Here is a 22486-nt window from a genome sequence, read left to right as displayed (position 1 = left end):
CGTGGTGATGTAGGGAGGAGCTGGTGGATATTAGAGCAAGTATCCTATTCCCAAAGGTCCTCCTCTTGATTTTCTTTGAAATATTACACCTCTCCCATCTCAGCATGGTCTGAATCACACTGGTGATTCCACAGCCCTGGATTTAGTACCCAAATCCTTCCGTTGGATTAACGTTCATTCACTGAAAAGAAAAGAAAAGAAAAATGAATTCTTAGGGGCACCTGGGTGGCTCAGTGGTTGATCCGAGGTTCTGGGATCAAGTCCTCATTGGGCTCCCCACAGGGAGCCTGCTTCAACCTCTGCCTTTGTCTCTGCCTCTCTTTCTGTGTCTCTCATGAATAAATAAAAATAAAATCTAGGGGATCCCTGGGTGGCACAGCGGTTTAGCGCCTGCCTTTGGCCCAGGACGCAATCCTGGAGACCCGGGATCGAGTCCCACATCGGGCTCCCGAGGGAGCCTGCTTCTCCCTCTGCCTGTGTCTCTGCCTCTCTCTCTCTCTGTGTGACTATCATAAAAATAAATAAATAAATAAATAAATAAAATAAAATAAAATAAAATAAAATAAAATAAAATCTAAAAAGAAAAAAAAGGGGATCCCTGGGTGGCTCAGCGGTTTAGCGCCTGCCTTTGGCCCAGGGCGTGATCCTGGAGTCCCGGAATCGAGTCCCACATCGGGCTCCCGAGGGAGCCTGCTTCTCCCTCTGCCTGTGTCTCTGCCTCTCTCTCTACCATAAATAAATAAATAAATAAATAAATAAATAAATAAATAAATAAATAAATAAATAAATCTTTAAAAAATAAAATAAAAAAGAAAAAGAAAAATAAATAAATGAGTTCTTAGTGTCTAGCATGAGCCAGATTCTATATTAGTGCTGGAAGTAGAGTGCTAAACAAGACAGCGGAGGCCCCCACCCGGCTTGGGGAAAACCTATCACCTGTATCTTATATCACCCTCCAGGTGTTACCACCGTCAGAAATGGAGTTTTGGGATCCCTGGTGGCTCAGCAGTTGAGCGCCTGCCTTCAGCCCAGGGCGTGATCCTGGAGACCAAGGATCGAGTCCCACGTCGGGCTCCTGCGTAGAGCCTGCTTCTCCCTCTGCCTGTGTCTCTGCCTCTCTCTCTCTCTGTGTATCTCATGAATAAATAAATAAAATCTTAAAAAAAAAAAAAAAGGAGTTTAAATTCAAACTAGAATAAGCAGGTGTGAGAGTACAAATTGTACAGACAAGACAGAGCCAGTAGGGGTGAGAAACATGGCCCCATGGGTCTGGTGCAGGGGCCAGATCATGCAGAGTTTGTGGAATTATGATTTTATCCTGAGGTAATGGGGAGCCCATAAAGAATTTAAGAGGGACAGACACCTCGGTGGCTCAGGGTGTGATCCTCGGTCCTGGGATCGAGTCCTACATCAGGCTCCCTGCGAGGAACCTGCTTCTCCCTCTGCCTGTCTCTGTATCTCTCATGAATAAAATCTTTAAAAAAAAATTTTTTTTTAAGAAGAAAAGTGACACAGTCCAATTTAAATGTTAACGGACTGGATGGGGACAAAAGTAGGGGCAGAGACACTCATAAACTGCGAGTGTCTCAGCGACAGATGATGATGTCTTTAACCAGGATTGTGCCAATGGAGATGGAGACAAGTGGGCAGTTCCAGGTATCTTAGGAAGCGAAACTCCAGGAGTCTGGTGACAGAAAAAGAACTTGTACTTCAAATAAAGAGAGCATGGAGAAGAAAGAGGGCGCGTGTTGATACCAGACCAGTTTATTTTCCTCCTTAACCCACCTGGCGTCTCCCTTCCCTTAACCCTGTCGCCTCTATATATGGAGATGATGGTAAGACGAGGGGCGGGGCAGGCGCCCACAGAAATCCGGGCACTTTAATTTAAAGTGGGTGGACGTCACCCGAGATCAGACTAAAGAACACACGGAACTTCCGGTTACTCCGGAAGTGAAGACTCCTAAGCTCCTCCGCCGGCGGAGGGCCAGGTTGAAGGGATGGCCGGGCGGACAGCACGGCTGGTGTTGCTGGCTGGCGCAGCCGCGCTAGCAAGCGCCTCTCAGGGCGACCGGGAGCCGGTGTATCGCGACTGCGTGCACCGGTGCGAGGAGCGGAACTGCTCTGGGGGCGCTCTGAGGCACTTCCGCTCCCGCCAGCCAATCTACATGAGCCTAGCAGGTAAGCCCCACCCCGCGGCAAGCCCCGCCCTTCGGCCTTGGCCCCGCCCCTTGCGCCCCCAAACAACCTCTGAACCTTCGCTTCCCCTGGAGTCCCTTATGACTGTGAACGGAGGCCCAGGGTGGTTAGAGCGGCATCGGCCAGTCTTTTTATTTATTCAGTCAAATAGGTATTTATTTAATACCCCTGGGTTCTGGCCCTAGAATGACACTGAAATCAGATCAGTGCCCAGCCATTTGAGGTCACACTCCTCGCGGGGACATTAGCCTCCAGTGCAAGGTAGAGGATGCTTTGAGCCCTAAAGAACCCTTAGGTCAGGCAACCGGAGCATATGGGGGAGGAAGGAGTCGTTTCTGGCTTTAAAAAGGTGGGGGCAGTGATCATCTTAGAAGGACTTAAGGATGGATACATTAAATTTGGGCCTGTGGCCATTAATGGGCACCTGGTGGGTCACAGGTGTCACGGCAGGTCCGGTAATTTTCACAACCCTCTCAGGCAGTTTCCTTTAACCCAGTTTTACAGTGGGGAAACTCGGAGAGGTTAAGTGCCCTGCCCAAAGTCACACAGTCAGAAAGTGGTAAAGTGGTGTTTCCAGTTCTAGCCCGTCAGACTAGAAGTTTGTTCTCTTGACTATCCCTTTGCATTCCAGAAGGAACAAAGAGAATGGAGGCCCTGGGCAGATGTGCGCATATACAGTGAGCCTGGTTTACTCAGGGAGCAGGGTGCAGGGTACACAAAAAAAGGAGTATGGGAAATTAAGTTGGGAAAGCAATTTGGGGCCTCAGAAGTTAGAGTGGAAGAATTTGGGCTTCATTTTCACAGGAGGGGGAGGTCAGAGGGCAAGAGTTCCTCCTTGGCCTGTGAGAGCAAAGCCTAAGTTCATCAAGAGCAAACATAAACCCATCTAGCCATTGATGAGTTCAGCAGATGCTAAAGTTCCCATCTGGGTGGAAGGAGAACACACGTCTCTGTTCACTCACTCACTGTACACCCCCATCCCCTAAACACATACACAAACACCTTTCCCTTGTGTGTGTCCTTCCATCTCTCATATATCCAAGTGGGAATGTAGACTTTCCTCTGGTTCTCTCCAACCTGCAGACCCTCTTATTTTGGGTCCCACTTGAGCTCTCCCTCTGTGCCTCCCATGATGGGGAGTTCACCAGGTCATGTTTCTCTGTTTCAGGCTGGACCTGTCAGGACGACTGTAAGTATGAGTGTATGTGGGTCACTGTTGGCCTCTACCTCAAGGAAGGTCACAAAGTGCCTCAGTTCCATGGCAAGGTGAGTTGGAGGGTCAGGGTAGGGATATGGTGACAGCGTGGTAAGATACCTCTTGGGTTAGATCACACTGTCCAGGCAGTCTGAGTTGTGGGGTAATGGATGTGTATTTGGGGCAGGTTCCTATTTTCAAAATCTGCCAGTTTTCATATAATCAGACAGAACCAGTGTCTCCTGGCTCTGGATTTGGAGTAACAAAATCTGGGAAGCTGTGTGATTTCAGAGAGTGGTGGTGGGCTTCTTAGGGTGGTGGCATGTTCACCTTGCTACAAGGATAGATTTCCTGACCCTCCACAGCATGCTTTCTTTTGCTTCTTCAGTAGTGGTCTGGATTAAAATAGTAATACACCCTCAGGTTGCCCAAGTCATGGTTTACTAGTACTTTTTCTTTCTTTCTTTTTTAATTTAAATTCAATTAGCCAATATATAACACATCATGAGTTTCACATGTGGAGTTCAGTTATGCATCAGTTGCATGTAAGACCCAGTGCTCATCACATCACGTGCCCTCCTTAATGCCCATCACCCGGTTACCCCCCCTTCCCCACTAGTGCTTTCTCATCCAGAATGATCTTGTTCTAGACTATTGAGGTTGACAAGAATTATTCTCCCCAGTTTGTCAGAGTAAGCTGAGGCTCAGAGGTCTGTGGGTAGTAGAGGAGGAGTATATCAGAACCTATTTTCTGGGTGGCAAGTCTGTGCTGTTTCCACCAGGCCATATGAGCCATCTACACTGGCCTACCTGGCCTTCCTAGAGACCAGGCTTACTGTGCTGTGAATGCTGGCCAGGACAGAGGGAGGGCCTTTAGCTAGGGACTGGAGGAGGGCTCATGGACCCTAAGAGGGACTGTCCCTGAGGCTTTGGCCAAGGTCCAGAGCGAAGCAACCAGCTGAAGGCCTGTTGATGTGGCATGTCAAGGAGCAGCAGGTTGGGGTAGCTGGGGTTGCCTGCCCCTGAGGCCCTCTCCGTGTGCTCCCTTTCCAGTGGCCTTTCTCCCGGTTCCTGTTCTTCCAAGAGCCAGCTTCTGCCATGGCCTCGTTCCTCAATGGTTTGGCCAGCCTGGTGATGCTCTGCCGCTACCACACTTCTGTGCCAGCCTCCTCCCCCATGTATCCCACCTGCGTGGCCTTTGCCTGGGTAGGTAACTCGGCAGGACTCCTGCTCTACACCCTCGTCCAGGAAGGAGGGACTCTTGGATCCCCGTTCTCACCCAACAGGGCTTCCATTCACGTACCTTCCTCTCTGTTCTGCAGATTGGAAACTGCAGCTGTGGGTGGTTAGGCCTAGGGAGAAAACAGAGAAGGGACTGAATCAGACCTTACCTTTCTAGCAGAGTCCTAGGCTGGGTGTTTGGAAGGAAGTGAGGAAGAAGCCACTAAGAGACCCAGTAGGGCAATTTATAAGCACAGAAGGGAGATGAGTGGTAGGGAGCATGCTGGTAGGGACCCCTCTGGATGACTTAAAGCCCCCTCCATCCCAGCCCAGGAGGTATGGCAGCTGCAGCACTCCAGGCAGAGCTCAGCCTGGTCTTCGACCATCCCTGAGAAGCTGAAAGAATGTTCCATGTGGGTATCCAGAGAGGGTTCTGAGCTTCACAGTGTGACTGGTCAGTGGAGCCAGTATCGAGGGCCTGAGATTGTGTGAGAAGCATGGACCAGGGGACAGCTCTGAGCTGTGACAACCTTGGGGAGGGTGTGAGAGTAAGAAGTTGCAACCAGAGCTCCCTCTGTAAGCCTTAGGGAAATGGTCTGTGCTCACTCACCTGCCTGCCACCAAAGCAGTAATTCATGTATTGAGCACCTACAGTGTGCCAGGCACTTTGCTGAGTGCTGGAGATCCAAAAGGATGTAAAAACAGACAAGAGGCACCTGGCTGGCTCAGTTCATAGAGCGTGCAACTCTTGATCTCAGGGTCATGAATTCAATACCCACGTTGGGTGTAGCGCTTATTTAACAAGGACCAAAGCCAAAAACCAGGTTCCTGCCCTCTGGTAGTAACCACACAAGCACACGATTGAATGTAAAAGCACAACTCTTGAAAAGTGCAGTGGAAGAGATGTGCTGCGGGGTGTGTGATGGGGCACTAGACCAGACCAGTGCCAGGCAATCGGGGATGCTTCCCTGAGGAGAGAGCCTTTGAAGTAACATTGGAATGATGAATGAACCTTAGCTCCATGAGTTCAGGGAGAGTAGGGGGAGCCATCCACACAGGAGACCCAGAATATGCGCAGACAGAAGAGAGTGAGAATTAGGGGCTCCTGGGTGGCTTAGTCGGGTGAGCATCTGCCTTCAACTCAGGTCACGATGGAACCACATCCGACTCCCTGCTTGTCCCCTTCCCTCTGCCTGCCGCTCCCCCTGCTTGTGCCTGCTCTTTCGTTTGCACTCTCTCTCTCAAATAAATAAATAAATAAATAAATAAATAAATTGAATTAATTAATTAATTAATTAATTACTTAAATCTTTAAAAGATAAATAAAAGAGAGAGTGAGAACCTGAAAGGCCAGGAAGCCTGCCATACAGGAAGCCGGGGAGTGGGTGAGAGACAGATGCACAGGTGGGCAGTGAATGGGGCCAGGCCCTGGAGAGCTTGGGGGCACATTAACACTTTCCACCTGGATTTTCAAAGTGTCAGGAAGAAACGAGGGTCAAAGGGAAGAGGTTTCCTGAATAGATATGCTTGGAAAACTCATTCTGGCTGCTGTGTAGCAAACAAATTGGAGGGGTAGGAGTGGATGCAGGGGGCTAGTGGGTTTTAGTACAGGGCACAGTAGCTAGACTGGGCAGGAGCATGGGTCTTGGGAAGGGGGTTGTTAAAAACTATGTTTGAGCTATGTTTTGAGGTGATTAACATTTTTAAAAATTTGTTTAACACATGCATAGCTCTTTCTGTATGTTAGGTACCATTCTAAGTATTTTATAACCTCATTAATCCCATCACAAGCTTATGAGATTAGCAGTATTATCATCCCGAGGTTATAGATGGAAACCAAGGACTGAAAAGGTTAAGTAAAACCTGTCCTAGGAGCCAGGGTTTGAACCCAGGCGCCTGGCTCCAGAGTCTGCATTCTTGCCACCTTGACTGTGCTGGCACGCCGCAACAGTAGGTTTGGTGAGGAAAGAGCAATCCAGGACAACCCAGTGTTCCCACTCATGAGAGATAGAAGCTGTGCACGTGCATGAGATCACTAGGAGTTGCTGAGGGGGTCTAGGATGGAGCCCTGAAGGGCCCGTAAACCATGAAGGTTAGATAGAGGAGAATGAGCCAGCAGCAGACACAGGAGTGGCTGGAGGGCTCAGTGGAAAACTAGGATATTGTGTACTTGGGGAGCCCTGGGACAGGAACAGGGAGGAGTGCTGCGGAAGCTGTTCTCTGGAACTCTGCTGGACAGTCAAGAGAACTGAAGGACACCCCAGGGTCTGGCTACACCAGAGTTTCTGAGGACCTTAGGAAAACTGGTAATAGGGGGGCTGCTGAGGAGTCCAGGCTGAGCCTCAGGCTTAAGAGATGGGCATCATCAGGAGGGCAGTGGGGGAGGCCATTCAGCCTCTGGAAAATGTTGATTCTAATTTGTTTCTATTTAACAAATATTAATAATAAGTGTTAGGAATTATATAATAGGCATGTCCTAAGTACCTTACATGTATTTTCTCATTCAATCCTCTTTATACCACTGTGAACTCTAAGCAAGGCTCAGAGATGGAAAGCCTTGTCCAAAGTCAACAGCTCACAAGTCAGTGACTGGTGGAGACAAGTTGGCATCCAGGACTGACTTCTGGGCTGTAAGAGCACTTGGCTCCTCCTCTGGGCTGTCTCCGCATACTGATAAACGTCTGTTGAGCATATGCTGTGGGGAGAGACAGAGGTTAGTCCTTGTGGAAACTGAGGTCCTGGCCCCAAGGAGCTAAGTCTAGGGGGAGGGGCGGGCCCAGCTGGCCTGGGAGGCAGAGTAGGCAGAGCCCTGGGAGTAGCAGGGTTGGGAGGGGAGACCATGTCCTCTAGTGGAGAAGTCTGCTGGGGAAGCCCAGAGATGGGGAGAGACTCCATCAGGGACTTGCAGGCCTCATAAGGTTTAGACGCAATACAGATGAGGGGAGAGGAGATTGGATTTCTGCATTTCCGGCTGGTAGCACAGCAGGAGCAAAGGGGTGGAAGGTGGAGGATATGGGACCTACATGGACAGCCTTGGATAGGTCAGCCTGGCCACAATGTGGCTGAGTGAAGAGGAGTAGAAGGAGGTAAGATAGCACAGAGAGGGCCCTGAGTGCTGAGGGGCAGGTGCTTTTGTGTAGGCGGGGGCCTGGCATCTGCATACCCTGTCCTAAGCATGGATGCGATATTTAGTCTTGGCCAAGAAAGCAGAGAAATTGAGGAGGGTACACCTGTCCCCTTTCCCTTGGGGGTTCTTCCAGGATCACTGCTTTCTGGGCCCATGGCCTTCACCCCCTGCCCCTACCCCTGCTAGCGAGCACTGGGCAGCCCCTGTCTAAACTGCCTGAACAAAGCTTAGCACCTTCTTGGACAGACCCATGGGTCTGAGGGGACCCCAGGGGGTCCCAGCCTTTGCCTGTTGTCATGCCACAGCTCTCATCTTGATCTCCCTGATTCTTGGGTCTTTGGTCTCACTGGTCGGCCACTCAGCTTCCTTCTTGGTGAGGGTCGGGCCTCCCAGTACCCCGCAATCTAGTCTACTGAGGACCCTTTGGGACAGAGCAGGAGATGTTTGGTTGAGAGAAGGTGGATACCTGGAGGCTGTGTCTTAGGACATCCTATGGGATATGGGGTTTGGGAACATGGAATCCTCTCATGCTGGCACAAAGTCCTGTAGGGAGAGAGTCTTGGTGCCCACACTTAGTTTCATGACCAGTTTGGATTTTATACTTGATCTTTAGTCCTGTGTGCCTGTGTTTGCAGGAGGGAGGGCTCCTGAGCTGAAAAGGGTGTGGCAGTGGACTTTGTATTGGGCTGGGTCTTCTGGAGCCAGTGGGGCTCCTGATTTCTGTTGGGATAGGTTAGGAAGGCATTTCCCAGGCTAAGTCTTGAGAGGGTTGGCTCAGTCTTTTCCCCTGGGAAACGAAGAGACCCTGCCCCAGCAAGGCTAATGAAGCTTTGGCACAAGAAGGCAGCCTCCGCCTTGACATTTGGACCTGGGCTGGGCATCTGCCAGGCTTTGGGGGAGCCTGCCAAAGCTCTGCACACCATAGACCTTTGACTTCTGGCACATGGGGGCCCCTGCCCTCTGCAAAGCCAGGAGGCCAAACCAGTTCCCTGCCCCTTCATCCAGTAAGGAAAGGTCCTCAGAAGTAGAGGTGAGAGAGTGAGGGTGCCAAGAAAGCCCAGACTGTCCCCACAGGATGATTGATGGAGGTGGGGACTGATTGTGCTCTACCACTGCTGTGGAAACCATGAGAAGAGACAGGTTGAGCCTGCAGCAGAATGATGGTGAGACTTCAGAAAGGACTTCCTGCTGGTCACATGAGAGCCAGTGGAACAGACAATGGCAGGAAATCAAGGGATCCTTTTGGATGGTAGAAAAAGCCATCTTCCTCCCATGTCCATCTGCCTCTTCCCCTCTTCTGTCTCAGGAGTGAAGTGGGGCAGGGTTGCCCTGCCCAAGGCAGGGGGTAAGACACTCTGGCCTGGGGGGGGGGGGCAGGATGGCAGCAGGCGTCATATTTAACATTCTGCCTCCCCCACTTCTGAGACACTGAGCTATTTAAAGCCCCACATGTCCCCACCGCCACGGTGTCAATGACAGCCCCGAGCACTGGGGCTTAGCACTGGGGTCGAATTCCTGACAGATCTGGCTCATTTGGCATCCAACCAGTTTCACGGCTGTGATATTTTTGTCTCAATTTTCTTATTTTCCAACAGACTGAAACAGCCTCCTGCTCTCCCTCACCCAGCCTTCCCCCGTCCCCCTCCGTTTCCACCCTTGTTGGCATCCTGCCCCTGGCCTCCCCCCTTCCTCTGTGTTTACACAAAGCCCAGTGCCCTCCTGGCCTGCCTGATTGGCCAGTTACCATTGCCCACCCCCATTCTACTCAAGCTTGGCTGAAGAGTCCGGGAGCAGCCATACTCTTGTGTCTGGGAGCCTTTCCCTTCCTTCCACGTCTGTCTGTCTCCTTTGCTTGAGTCTTGATTACAAACTCCTGGGGAAGAGAAATAGTATCTCTCCAGTGAATCCTGGGGAAAAACTGGCATTTATGGGATACCTACTGTGTGCCAGGCGGCCGTAGCAGCAACCATTTACTGAGTGGCTTCTTTTTTGCTAGGCATTCTGCAGACCTCATCTTAGGACTCTCTGATGCAGTGGGTATTATTCTTAACTCAATTTGGTAGATGAGACAGCTGAGACTCGGAGATTTCTTTTGGTTTAAGATCACACAGCTATTTAGGGAGTAAGAACTTGAACCCAGGGTCCATCTTCTTATGAAGGCTGTGGAAGTTCTGCCCCCAGCATGAACAGTGGGGTGGGCCTGGGCAGCGGTGGGGAGATTACCTCTACTCTGCCTGGACTTCCTTGGCCTTTGGAGAGAGTGGGAGGCACACTTGGCCTCTTTGGCCTTGGGTCTGTGGAGCGATGGGAGGGTCCCATTCTGGTCAACAAATTGGGAAGAAATAGCACCTAATGTTTTGCCTTGTCCTGGGTGCTGTGCTACACACTGCACTTGTATTGCTCGTTATATCCTTGTGAGTACTATGATTATTTCTATTTCACAGATGAGAAAACTGAGGTGCAGCAAGGCTAAATAATTTGCCCAAGGACACACAGGAAATGCAGAGCTGAGTTTGAACCCTGGCAATCTGACCCTAGGGTGTGCATACTTAATGACACTGTCTCCCAAGTCTGCAAAGAGGGTCAGAAGAGGAGTCCCTCATAATGGGACACTGCCTGGGGTAGAGGGGGCTTTTTAGGGGTGCAGAGTCCAGGCTGCAGGTGGGTCACTGTAAGTGGAAGGTACCTCAGGGAGGCCGTTGAACAGAGGACCCCGCAGCTCGCACTCTGCCTGCTAGAGCTGAGCCCTGGTCCCATGCTTCTCCCCACCCCTGCTTTCAGGGCCAGAGCCACCACTTAGCTCAGGTCTCTTGTCACCTCTCCCTTCCTGCTGTGGGTGACAAGGAGGCCTGGTTGGCTGCCAGTCCCTGCTGCCTTCCCCTCCACCTCCCTCTCATGCTGGCTCCAGGGCCACTCTCTTCCCCGAGGGTGTCCCTATTCCTGGCCTCCTGGGCCCTGCCTCCAACCCCGAGTCTGCTCCACTCCCCATGCTGACCCGGAGCATCACAGGCTTTATGGGAGCAATGTCTGAGAAGCCACCCATCTTCCAGCCTCCAGACCAAGCCCCCTAGGCCATCTTTGAGAAAGGGGCAGCGCCTGGGATAGGACTGGGTGGCCGTCTTCAAGAGAGCAAGTAGCCTGACCTAGAATAATCGCCTGATGTCAGGGTTGGAAAGGGAGGAAGGATCACTTAGGCTAGCCCCTGATTGATTAGTCGATTAGTCACAGGGGGAAAAAAAAAAAGGTAACAGGGGTAGGCAAAGACCCACAGGGCAGGGTCTTTGTCCAGAGGAGCAAAAGCCAAGAGATGCAGCCTAGGACCCAGGCCAGACAGGCTTGCATGGGACCACCTGAGCCTCCAGAGACTTCTAATGCTGACTGCCTTTGCACAGAGCCTTGCCTGTCTACACACCTTTGCTTTTCCCATTCTCTCATAAGCCCTTTGGGGCCTGCAATGAGGAACCCATCCTGCTGTCTGGCCTTCCTGCTGCGGTACTGGATGGAGAGGCTTCTTCCCTGCTTCCACTGGCCCGTGCCTGGCCAGGTTTTCTGCTGTCCTGGACCCAAAGGAGCAACTCCTGGCCTTGACCCATCCCAGGCTGACTTGTTCCCCCCACCCCCCCTAGAGCAGCCCTCCCTATCTCCAGTGCATTCCAGGCCAGACATCTGGCTGCCTGTTTTTTCCTTTGACTGGTTGTCACTGGTTTTCCAGCCCAGTGAAGGAACCTCCATCCTAGCCCACCATCTTTCAGTGATCTGGGTCTCTGCCATGAACACAGCACCAACTCCCACAAGATCTAGAATTCATTTACAAGATGTTTTGTACTGTCCCTTTGCAGTTAATTTCCAGAGAAAAGGCCTCAAACATGCTCCTGGGCCCTGACCCGCCACAGCCCCTTCAGCCTTCTGCTCCTCCCAGAGCTCTGGAGCAGCAGACACTGGTCTGGCGGGTTGGGCCGGCCCACCCAGGAGGAAGCTGGGCTCAGTTGGCCAGGCTTCTCCTTAGAGACTTGGCCCCAATGGGATCTGCTCGAGATCTCCCTGGCTTGCTTTGCTCGGGACACACCCCAAGCTGGCTCGAGCCCCTCCACTCCACCCACTTCATTCCCGCCCCCAGAGGCTGAGGTCACCAGCTCCCCTGGCCCGGGTGGGGCTGTCATCACCTGCCAGTTGGGGGAGGAGGCGAGGCCCCCTGGGGGCTGTTGTCTTAGAGATTGAGTAAGCAGGGAACTTGGCTCTGCCGGAACTGGTTCCCAGGCCAGGCCGGAACCTGTGGAGGCTGCAGCCCCCGTGGCCTGGGGGGGTTCAGGGTTTCGGGGAAGCTGAGGGCATGGGTTTGTTCTGCGGGCTCCAGGGCCAAAGGTAAGAGTGTTTCACTGCTCCAAAGAGCCCCTTCCCCAAAGTGAGACTCCTCTGAGAGCTCTAGGGCTCTTCCCCACCTTGGGACCCCATGCTTACCAGCCCCTCCCTACAGGTTTCCCTCAATGCTTGGTTCTGGTCCACAGTCTTCCACACCAAGGACACCGACCTCACAGAGGTGAGCGGCCCTCTGACTCCATCTCCTGTTTGGGACAGTCCCAGAGGAGCCCAGAAAGGGTGGGGGCCCCTCTAGGGTTTCCTAGGGACTCCATTTACCCAGCACTTGCTCTGTGCTAGGCATCTTTAACCTATTCGTGCACTTGAGCCCCACCTGACCCTTATGAGGTAGATGTGATTATTGGCTCTTAACCGATGAGACAGGTGAACCTTGGAATGGCAAAATCGCTTGCCCGGGTCACCCGGCCAGTAAGGGCGGTGCCTGGACTTGGGCCCACAGCCGTGGACTCCGAGGCTGTGCTCTGAGTCCTGCGGCACTCGTGCATCCTGGAGCCCTGGTGTCCTGGCAGGCACCTCCACCATGCCTCCAACACCTCGCTGCTGAATACATTTCAAAAAGTTGTATGACGTGAATACAAGAGTCAGGCTGTTAAATTCAGGAGTGAAACAGCAATAGGCACAAGGAGCAAGAGACCTAGACACCCCTACTCCCACCTCCACCCTGCCTCCCGTAGCCCGGGGACTCCCATGTCACAGTATAGCTGTGCCTCCAACTCCCCTCCTGGCCCCATCCCAGGGTCGTCTCAGGGCCCTGCCCACACAAAATTCTGTCCCCCTCCCCCTCCCTTCACACTGGCCCCTCATCCAGCTCTCCCTGTCCTCAGAAAATGGATTACTTCTGTGCCTCCACCGTCATCCTACACTCAATATATCTGTGCTGTGTCAGGTGAGCCCATTTTGGCCCTGCAGGGGCAAAATCAGGCACTGGGGGCAGAAATGATCACCTCGCCCACCCCTGGGGGTGTTGTCCCTGGGGCCTTGCACCCATACAGGCACACACACACACACCCTCTGGGCTGTTCTGGATGGGGACTTTGGGATAGAGCTAGGGGGCCCTGGCTCTTTCCAAGGAGCAGCAGCACTTGGTCCCAGGCCCCTGGGGGGATTGGAGGCCTGCTTTGCTGGCCAGTTTGGGTAGGGGAGGAGGGCAGTGGCCCCCACATACTGACGTCAGGATGAAGGGATACTTAGGGAATGCTGTTCTGGGCATGGGCCACCCTCCATCTGAGCGGCTCTGGTTGGCGAGGCAGGACCGTGGGGCTGCAGCACCCGGCTGTGGCCAGTGCCTTCCGGGCCCTCCTGCTGCTCATGCTGACTGCGCATGTCTCCTACCTGAGCCTCGTCCATTTCGACTATGGCTACAACCTGGCAGCCAATGTGGCTATTGGTGAGGCATGAGGCGGGGACTGAGGACCAGGGCGGGGGTGCGGGGAAGGGGAGGGACCTGGACCATGTGTAGAACTGCTGGCCTGGGGTGGAGGTAGGGATTTGATGGTATTCCTGGAGAAGGTTCTAGAGAGGTCCTTGGGCTGGGAGAGGGGAGGCTGGGAGGAGAGTCTGAAGATGGTCATGGGGTCAAAGAGCATGAGGATAGGGGAGGCTTGGGGGGAATGGCGGGGGATGAGGTCCCAGGAGTGAGCCTCTCCCCACCCCCACCCCTACCCCCACCCAGGCCTGGTGAACGTGGTGTGGTGGCTGGCCTGGTGCCTGCGAAACCTGCGGCGGCTGCCTCATGTGCGCAAGTGCATGGTAGTGGTCCTGCTGCTACAGGGGCTGTCCCTGCTTGAGCTGCTCGACTTCCCACCTTTCTTCTGGGTCCTGGATGCCCATGCCATCTGGCACATCAGCACCATCCCGGTCCACGTCCTCTTCTTCAGGTGGGTGCTACTCCCTGCCCTGTGTGCACCTTCTTTGTGTCCATCCTCACCTGCTCCTTGAGGAAACCAAGGCCTCTGTGGGGCTCACCCCCTGCTAGCTTGGTTCACCCCCTGCTAGCTTGCCTACACTTGCCCCCACGGGGTGCTTTCAGAGCCATACCTCAGTGGGCTCCTCCCTCTGCCCACAGCTTCCTGGAAGATGACAGCCTGTATCTGCTGAAGGAATCAGAGGCCAAGTTCAAGCTGGATTGAAGGGCCTGGGGGTGGGTCTGCCCTCTCCCAGCTGGTTCCCCTCCTCCCCATAATCCTTGAGATGATTTTCTTCCTTTTAGCATCTTGAACTTGGACATAAAGGGTATGGGCCCAGAATCATGTCACTGCCCATCCTCTTGCTTGCCCCCACCTGGCCCTCACAAGCCTTGGAGTCTGTTCAGACTTGGCTTTCTCAGCATCTGGAGCTGAAGGATGGACAGCCCCTCTGGTTCCTGGAGCATAATTGGAGTAGAACTGTGTTCTTAGCTCCACCAAGAGGAGAGCTGCCTCTGCCTCTCCATCAGCCCCTTCCCCACGTCCCCTCAATGCCAAGGTGGTTCCTACAGCTGTCTGTATAGCTGGGAGACCCGGTATACAGGCTTTTGGGGACACAGTGGGGTCCCCTTCTGTTACCCCTTGCCCTCCTCCATGGCACCACTAGGTGGCACTAGACTCTTGCTCTTTGGCAGCCCAGGTCCCAAGGCAGGTCTCCTCCCAGGGACCCAGCTGCTAGGGTTGGGGGTTGCCTCAGCCAGAATCCCTGGAGGCCTCATGGCATTCCCTCTCTGGGGCAAGAACCCCAGAGAGCCCAGGACGGGAATCCCTCTGGCTCCTCTGCTGCGGTTCTGGTTAAGAGCCTGCCCATGAGTGTGGAAGGAAGTGTGAGCTAGACAGCGCATAGGTGACAGGGTGGTGGGTGTGGTCCTGCATGTATGAGATGCTGGGGCGGACAATGTATGTGAGCATGTGGGGAAAGTGGGGTGGGTGTGAGTGGTTTTAAAGTGTGTGTTGCAGGACAGGTGGGTTAAGTGTGGGTTAGGGCAATATGCATAGACTGGGTAAGGTGAGTGTGAGTGTCACATCATGAGGGGAGGTTGGAGAGAAATGGAGGATCAGGTTACTACCAAAAAGTATCTGTTGAGCACCAGCTCTGCACAAGGCCCCAGGTGGGCAGAGAGCCAGGAGGATATCTGAGCCAGTGGGGTACGAGGATCCAGGCCGCATGGGTGTGTTCCTGTCCATTGCCCCCACTTTACAATACTTCTCTAAATGTCAGAGGGTCCATACACAGCTCAAACCACCCTCCGGAACCAGCATCTCTAGAGCAGAGGAAGGAAGGGACACAGGGATCACCTGGGCCTCTCCTGCCTTCCTGTCTGTCTCCTCACCTAGACTTGGTTGGCCTCCCTCTTCTCTAGGCTCTACCTGCTAAGCCCCTTTGTCCCAGTCTGGACCCTAGGGGTGGGGGACAATGTGAGGGAGTAGAGGAGAAAGCCTGTGGCTGGGTCTGGTTTCCTGCCTTCCCAGAGCACGTGGGGGCCGCGCTGTATCTGCACCCTAGTAAAGGTGACCCCTGCAAGTCGCCAGCAGCCCCAGCACATTCCTGTTCCACAAGGATAGGATGTGGAGCTCCAGAAACTTTCCATTCAAAGGCACTCTCTGTGATCGGAGCCTGGGTTCTTGTTCTTTCCCTGAGCCCTTGTCCCTCCCTGGGGAGTAGGAGTGCTATGCTAGGACTTCAACCTCAGACTTGGGTGGCCTGTGTTTCTTTTGATATTGAGAACTATTTTAAGGTAGGAGGGTAGCAAGGGACATTCTTAATAAACCAATTCTGAGCCTCACCTACCCTTGTTCAGCTTGTTTGTGTGAATGGTGTGGGCTGGAGGGAAGGAGACAGCTGGCTGGGGGCAGTAGGCAGGTGGGGGTGAGGATGGCAGGGAGCAGGTGCAGAGCTGGGTGGAGCTCCAGTCCAGCTGTGGGGGGCCAATGAGGGGTCTCTGGGGGAGGGAACTGATGCCTGGATTGTAACCCCTTCTCCCTGCACTGTCTACTCCAGTCTTCTGATTATCCTCCTCTCCTCCCCTTCTGGTCTAAAGTAGGCTCTCCTACTATTACTTAACTTTTCTTAGCTTCACCTGCAAATAGGACAACAGGACCTGCTGAGTGTGAGGACCCAGCAGGCCTGGCACATAGCAGATGCCGAATGAGCTCCCTCTAGCCTTGACTTTCTTTAGTTTGGGAAGAACGAGTGGTAAAGAAACCTGCCTTCATGGAAGCTTCTGGGAAGAAAAAAAAAAAGGCTAGGGTTGGTGGCTTCCACACCCCCACAACCCGAACAGAGCTCCCGGCCCTTGTTTCCCAGGAAAGCCACAGACAAAGCTGACGCCCAGCAAGAGGAACTTATTTATTAGGTGCCACCTCTCATAACAGGGAATCTGTGTGTATGTTAGCTGTCAGCACTGGGTGCCCTGGGCCATCACACCCCCTTCCTTCTTCTGGGCCCAGGCGAAGAAGATGCCCTTGACGTCGTCTACACCTGTCTGAAGGCAGGCAGGCATGATGTAAGTGCGCAGGTCCCGCACCTCGTAGCCACTACGAACCAAGGCCTCCATCACCTCCTCCTTACACACGGGTACCACTACCAGCCTGGCCTCCCCAGCCAGGTACCATGACTCCTCCAGGGCCCCGATGAGGAGGAGGTGGCCCCCAGGTCTCAGCAGGGTGGTGATGTGGTCCAGGGCCCTCTGGAAGCTGGGAAGGTCTGGGCTTACAGCCTCCAGGCAGAAGGCAGAGACCAGGGCATCGACAGGCAGGGGTGCCAGGTTCCCAGCACCCAGGGGCTGGGGCTGGTGCACATCAATGTGCAAGACCCGCTTCACCCTGGCTCGCAGCTGGCGCTCCTTCTCCCGCCAGGACTCACTGTGCAGGGGCAGGACCAGGGCTCAGGGTCACTCCACGCTTAGTTCTGTTGCCCGCCCCCCCCACCCCCTGCCACTCCATGGGAAGCCCCCTTACCCCTTGCCCTCAATGAGGCAGACGTGCTGGCTGTACATGCTCCAGTCGAAGGCCCCAGGTTCCTCCCGCAGCCAGAGCCCCAGCTCCTGGCGGTTCACCTCCAGAAAATCTGTCATGGTGATGTCCTCAAAGTGAGTGCAGGCGCTGAGCAGCTGGTATATGGTGGGGCCTGAACCAATGTCGATGAGGGTGCGTCCAGACACCTCACCTGGGGGGGGGGGAGAAGAGGAAGGCCCTGGTGCCAGCCCTGTCCATCACTCCCTCCCTTACCTGCTTCTGGCAGCCTCTCTCCCTTCTTCCTGGGTACGTGTGACTCCACTGGAGAAAGCCCCAGCCAACCTGGGTCAGAGTCCTGGCTCGAACGTGCACTGACGGGCCTTGGGAGAGGGACTGAACCCCTCTGAGATTCACGGGCCACACCTGCGGGGCCATTCCTGCCGGTAGGTGCGGCGTAGGTGGGGCTGCCCCGTCTCCCTTCCCCCGGGTCTCCTTCCCGCACGCCCCACTTCCCTTCCCCACGCCCTCCCCGCGGGCGTCTCCCCTCCGCCCTGCACCTAAGGGACAGCGCTTCTCCTCTTCTGTTTTCACCTCCTCGCTACCCCTCTCTGCTTCTCGGTCCCCAGGTCCCCATCGGGGTCTCGCGTGTGCCCGCTTAGCTCCCCGATGGCTTCTCGTCCTCCGGCCCGTTTCCCCGCGCTCACCGGTAGCGAAGGTCTGCGCCAAGCAGCGCAGCTTCCAGGGCCCGACGCCGTCGGGGCTGCTCAGGTCCCCCCGGGGGGGCGCGTAGTTGTTGCGGAGGTAGGCGCGCGGCTCGAAGCGCTGGTAGGCGGAGGCGACAGCCTCCCGGCCCGGGGCCGCGTCGGGGGCCGCGTCGGGGGCCGCGTCGGGGGCCGCGCCCGCAGCGGGACTCGGGGCTGCCGCGCTCATGCCGCCGCCGCCCGCGCTGCCCCGGCGCCTCGCCGCCCCTTTATGTGCCGCGGGTCCCCCGCCCGCCCCTCCGCTGCGGGGGCGGCGGCTGCGCCTGGGGCCGCCCGGGGCTCCGCGCTCTGTGCGCCCCTCGCCATCCGTCTCCCTTAGTGTCCGAGCGAGCGGCAGGCCCTCGGGGCGCGAGCGGGCGGCCCGGGCACGCCGGCCCCCCCAGCCCTCCGCACCCCCCACCCGCAGCTGCTCCAGCAGCCCTCCATCCTTTGCCTCACCCTGCCTGGTCCAAGCCAGCTTCCTGCCCCCGTGACCCTCAGATGCTTGCCCCCAGTCCCCAGCCCTTCCCGTCGCTCTCCTCCAGCCTCCCGGCGCCCCAGCCACCCCTGTTCTCGGCCAGGGGTCCAGTCAGCGCTCTCCCAGCGCCCCAGCCCCGACCCCGGGCCCAGCCCATCCGGCTCTCCTCCTCCCAGACACCCTGTCCAACATCCCCCCCTTCCCTTGGTCAGGTCACCCCAGCTGCCCCCCCGCCCCTCCTCCAGCCCTTTTCCGTCCTTCCCTATCAACCCCCGGCCCCCAGCACCCCCCACCCCCACCCCCACCCCGGAAAGGACAGTCCGTTCCGGCCTCCGCGGCGGTCGCCCGGGGCCCCTGCGGCAGAGCTCGGCCCCGCCCGGCCGATGGCAGCGGCGATAGGGGACGCGAGCGGGGCTAATGCACTTAGCCAGCCCAAGCAGGGCCTCCCCGCGGGCCCCGCGGGCTCCGAGAGCCGCCTATCTCGGGGTTTCTGAGCAGAAGGCTCGGGACGTTCTGGCCATGGCCGGGTCGGGGCGGCGGTGGGGAGGGCTGGAGGGCTGGAGGGCTCAAGCCTTCTCCGGGCTGCCCCGTCACCCGAGGGCGCGGGCTGGGCCTTCTTCAGCGCCAAGGGAATTGGGGTTTCATCAATCTGCGGTTTCTGACCCCTCTCCCCCCCCCAGCCCACACTATATTCCCCTCTCCCGGGTGAGCGTGCCAGGCCCAGCCTGCAGGTCCTACTTGGCACTCCAGGTCAAGACGCCTGTGTCTCCCCTCCTGTTCCCCTAAATGGGAAGTGGATTCCATGGGCCCATCTCTGGTCTCCCTGGAGTTGGATCCCTTTGGGCCAGTCCCTGTCCCTCAGACCCTGTCCAGAGGGGGCCCTAGCCTCCTCTGTGCCCTTCCTGGCCCCCACCTTGTCCTAAGGAGAACATGTCTCCTTGTTGGACCAGGCAACCAGGTTGAGACAGGCATCACAGACAAGCACCTGACCCTCTGCTTCCCACAACCCACCCTGGGCTCCCTGGGTGGTGTGGGTCAAGTGCCTGACCCCAGCCAAGGATTGATTCTGTCTGGATTCAGAACTCAGGTCAGCATTGGGGCCAGTGACCCCGCTCACACCCTTAGGTACAGCCAAGGACAGTCCTGCTGCCAGCCCCCTCCCAATACTCCATGAGATCATTTAAACAAACCCTGGGTGCCAGCTGGCCCGCCGGGGACTGCCCAGTGCCAGGGCACGGAAAGGGGACTGGAGAGCCAGCCACCCTGTTTACAGCTCCGTCCCTGTCTCCCCTGCCCCCACCACCTAGCATGGAGTGTACCCACCGGCTCTGCCATATTTAGCTCAGATGCAAGGCTTATTCCCAGAAGTGAGCACCGAGGGCCGGACACGGTGGGGCTGGCCCCCATAAGGAAAGAGACAGAAAGTCTGGAACACAATTGAGCGTTTATTGCAGCGCTAACAGAGGATGCTGGGGGCTCCACTCTCCCCTCTGCCTTCTTCACGTCCCCCTCACTCCAGTCTCCTCCAATTCTTCCTAGAGCATTCCAGATCCCCTTACACTCATCCTCATCTTCTCTGAAGCCGGGGCCCGGACCAGGGTCACTCCCCTCAGGGACCACTTGTCCTCCCCGGCATCTTCTGTCCCTTCTCCTAGGGCTGGGGGGCACTTGGCTGTGCTGGCCCCCAGCTCCCTACCCTTCGTGGCCACTGTCTTTGCTCCCCTCCCTTTGGGAACTCAGGGGACCCAGGCATCCTGGCCTCTGGCTCCCTCCTCCCCTAGCCCCCAACTCTGGGCAAACTACAAAGCATCCATGGCCAGCAGCTCCCCTCCATGGTCCTAGCCAGGAAGGGCCCAGCCCGCGGCGGGCACAGTGGAGCCCAGGTCACTGTCCCTCTCAGCCTCTCTGTGCTTCCTGGGACATGGAGCGGGATAGGGAGCGACGAGGGGCACCGGGCTTGCTGACAGGCACCACAGGGGGCAGCTGCTTGGTGATCTCGGCCACATCCTGGCGCTCCATACACTGGCCACCCAGGGCTGTCTCCAGGGCCAGCAGCTCCCGCAGCTGGATGGGGGTGTCCTCGCGCTCCTCCTTGGCGGCTCCCATCTTGGTGGGGGTGAAGATGGGCAGCGGCAGCACCCGCTGGTAGGGCAGCAGGTACTCCTGCAGCCCACGGCCGAGGATGCCCATACGCATCACCAACCAGGGGGAACGCTGCACCAGCGCCTGGCACTGGCCCTGCCGGTGGTAGGTCTCATGCCGCTGAGAATCCTCCTCGTGCAGAGAGCAACTGGGGAGGAGACGGGAGGGGACACTGAGCTCCTGAAATCTGCTACCCTCTACTAATGAGCTGGGCAGGGAGCTCCCTGGGGCTTCCAGGACCTGGGGTACAGAAGGGGTACCCTCTCCTTGTCCCTACCCCCAGAAACTTCTGCAGGGCTTTGTGCTCTGGCCTCCTGAGGCTCAGGAGGGGTGTTCTGGGGGAGAGGGACTCCCAGCCGGCTGGCACTCACCCCTCCTCAGGCCGTGTGGACAGCGTCAGATCCTTCCATTCAGCCCAGAAGGCTTCTCGGCGCTCGCGGTCCTCCTCGGACACCTGGCAGCTCAGCTCTGTAGTGGCCATGATCGGTGCTCACTCCCTCTCGGCTCTGCTCCTCCCAGGCCCTTTAAATAGCCCCCTCCTCCACCTCCTCCAGGGGCTATTTTCAGCCCCTCTGGCGTCAGATGCTATAAGCAGAGCCAAGGCTCACTGATGGGGGACTCTGGGTGACTCTGGGTCCAGGGTGGGGGGTTGGGGTACCTGGACTCCAGCTGCCGCCTGGGGTCAGCGGTCAGCTTCTAAAGAGATCAAGATGCTCCAGTGGGGGCAGAGGTCCTCAGAGTGACACCTCCAAGTGTTTGACACTCCTTAGACACTGTCTGAGGCCAGGCACATGCCCAGCCTCGTGCCACCTTGGCACTAGCTCTCTGCCCCGCCCCTTTCCTCTCGCCCAGGGAGGGCAAGGGCCTGTCTGAAAACAGAGCAGACAGTGGCAGAAATTGAGGCCCACTCTGGGCTCTGTACCAGGCCATCGGGTCCTGCCCCCACTGCTCTCCTCTGCCTGGGAACAAGGGCATAGCCCCTAGCCATGCCCCGCGACAGGAAGGGACAGTGTAACCACTCTCAGGTATCTGCAGCGAGACCTGGTCCTCGACTGCCACCACCGCACTGGCATGAAATGATGTGGTTAACTCTGCACCGGGACCCTGCACATGAGCCTTTGTCAGCCTTCCCACAGCCAGTGGTCAGAAAAGTGGCTTCCCAGGGCAGGCCAGTCAGGGTGCAAACAGCAAGTGTGGGAGGGGGCCCCCAGCTCTATCCCCAACTCCACCCCAAGGCAGGTGAGATGGGAATCCAGGGGCTCCAAGAAGTGGCAGAGTCAGATCTGGCTCTCGCCCCAAACCAGCTGTAAATAGTCCGGTGACCAAGAAGCCACCTCTGCCTCTCTCTGGGCCTCATCTTCTGCTCACAACAGCCTGAGCGGCTCCACTGTGCCACCTGGGAGGGGCCTGGCTCTCACTCAGGGGGAGCAGGGGAGCTTCTGGGAAAGCCCAGCATTCAAGGGAAGCAGCTCATGGTGCAGGGAACTGGCGCACAGGGCGCTGGGCATGGGGGGAGGACAAGTAAGGGCATCACTGAGTGGACACAGCAAAGGGCACCGGAAGAGGCTGTGCAAGAGCTGAGAAGAGGATCCTGCAGAAACAGCAGAGCACCCAGCAGCTGGTAAGCCCCGTGGGTGCCGGCCTGGAGCAGAACTACGTCCTCTTGATTCCTGAAACACTAGGCCTGATTCTGGTTTTAATCTTCTGACAGCCCTACAACATAACGAGTCTCGTTTTTACAAAGCAGGAAACAGAGGCCCAGAGAGGTCGATCTGCCCAGGGTCACGTATCTAGGCGGGACCAACACAGGACCCCTGCCCCACCTTGGCTCTATGCAAGTCTTCCCCCCAGAAGCCGGCTGGCAGGGAGGGGGGCGGGGTGGGGAGGGTGGTGGCCCCTGCCCGTGATCTGACTCTGTGCTGCCCCTAGCGAGTGTGGTGGGGCAGGTGAGGAGCCAGAGAGACGGAGATCCCAGCGTGGCCTCAGTGACCCAGAAGTCCAGCCCTACCCCCAGGCCGACTGTGGGACCCCAAGAACGGTCAGAGCCTGCCAGGTCTCTCCTGCCTCCCCCCCAATTCCTGGGCAGGA

General features: G+C 56.4%; 3 protein-coding genes across 7 annotated transcripts; 1 reads left to right on the top strand and 2 right to left on the bottom strand.

Annotated features, from left to right (window-relative positions):
- Nucleotides 1-1915: 1915 nt before the first annotated feature.
- Nucleotides 1916-15867, top strand: PGAP3 (post-GPI attachment to proteins phospholipase 3). 2 transcript variants are annotated; one of them, XR_005983236.1, is made up of 8 exons: nt 1916-2178; nt 3365-3462; nt 4445-4597; nt 12214-12276; nt 12925-13002; nt 13367-13503; nt 13789-13993; nt 14182-15867. XR_005983236.1 is itself a non-coding variant. In XM_041726576.1 (8 exons), the coding sequence occupies exons 1-8, from the start codon at nt 1998-2000 to the stop codon at nt 14243-14245; spliced, it is 963 nt and encodes a 320-aa protein (XP_041582510.1). In that variant the 5' UTR covers nt 1919-1997; the 3' UTR covers nt 14246-15867. The 2 variants fall into 2 exon arrangements, 1 of the variants encoding a protein (XP_041582510.1); XM_041726576.1 differs by having other exon boundaries at nt 1919-2178; nt 12941-13002.
- A 558-nt stretch (nt 15868-16425) lies between these two features.
- PNMT (phenylethanolamine N-methyltransferase) lies at nt 16426-19562 on the bottom strand. 4 transcript variants are annotated; one of them, XM_041725556.1, is made up of 4 exons: nt 17743-19562; nt 17312-17461; nt 17042-17210; nt 16426-16945 (listed from the first exon to the last, which is right to left on the bottom strand). In XM_041725556.1, the coding sequence occupies exons 1-4, from the start codon at nt 17966-17968 to the stop codon at nt 16480-16482; spliced, it is 1011 nt and encodes a 336-aa protein (XP_041581490.1). In that variant the 5' UTR covers nt 17969-19562; the 3' UTR covers nt 16426-16479. The 4 variants fall into 4 exon arrangements, with proteins under 4 accessions (XP_041581490.1, XP_041581492.1, XP_041581491.1 ...); XM_041725558.1 differs by having other exon boundaries at nt 17042-17150; XM_041725557.1 differs by having other exon boundaries at nt 17042-17249; nt 17381-17461.
- Nucleotides 19563-19681: 119 nt separating this feature from the next.
- On the bottom strand, nt 19682-20934 carry LOC121473338 (titin-cap). Its single transcript, XM_041725560.1, has 2 exons — nt 20770-20934; nt 19682-20546 (listed from the first exon to the last, which is right to left on the bottom strand). Exons 1-2 carry the CDS (start codon nt 20877-20879, stop codon nt 20153-20155), a joined length of 504 nt encoding a protein of 167 aa, XP_041581494.1. The 5' UTR covers nt 20880-20934; the 3' UTR covers nt 19682-20152.
- Between the last annotated feature and the right edge of the window lie 1552 nt (nt 20935-22486).

This window comes from Vulpes lagopus, chromosome 12 (assembly GCF_018345385.1).
Source record: "Vulpes lagopus strain Blue_001 chromosome 12, ASM1834538v1, whole genome shotgun sequence".
Lineage (NCBI taxonomy): Eukaryota > Metazoa > Chordata > Mammalia > Carnivora > Canidae > Vulpes > Vulpes lagopus.
Note: the sequence above shows the minus strand (reverse complement) of the source record. Positions and strands in the feature narration are given on the sequence as shown.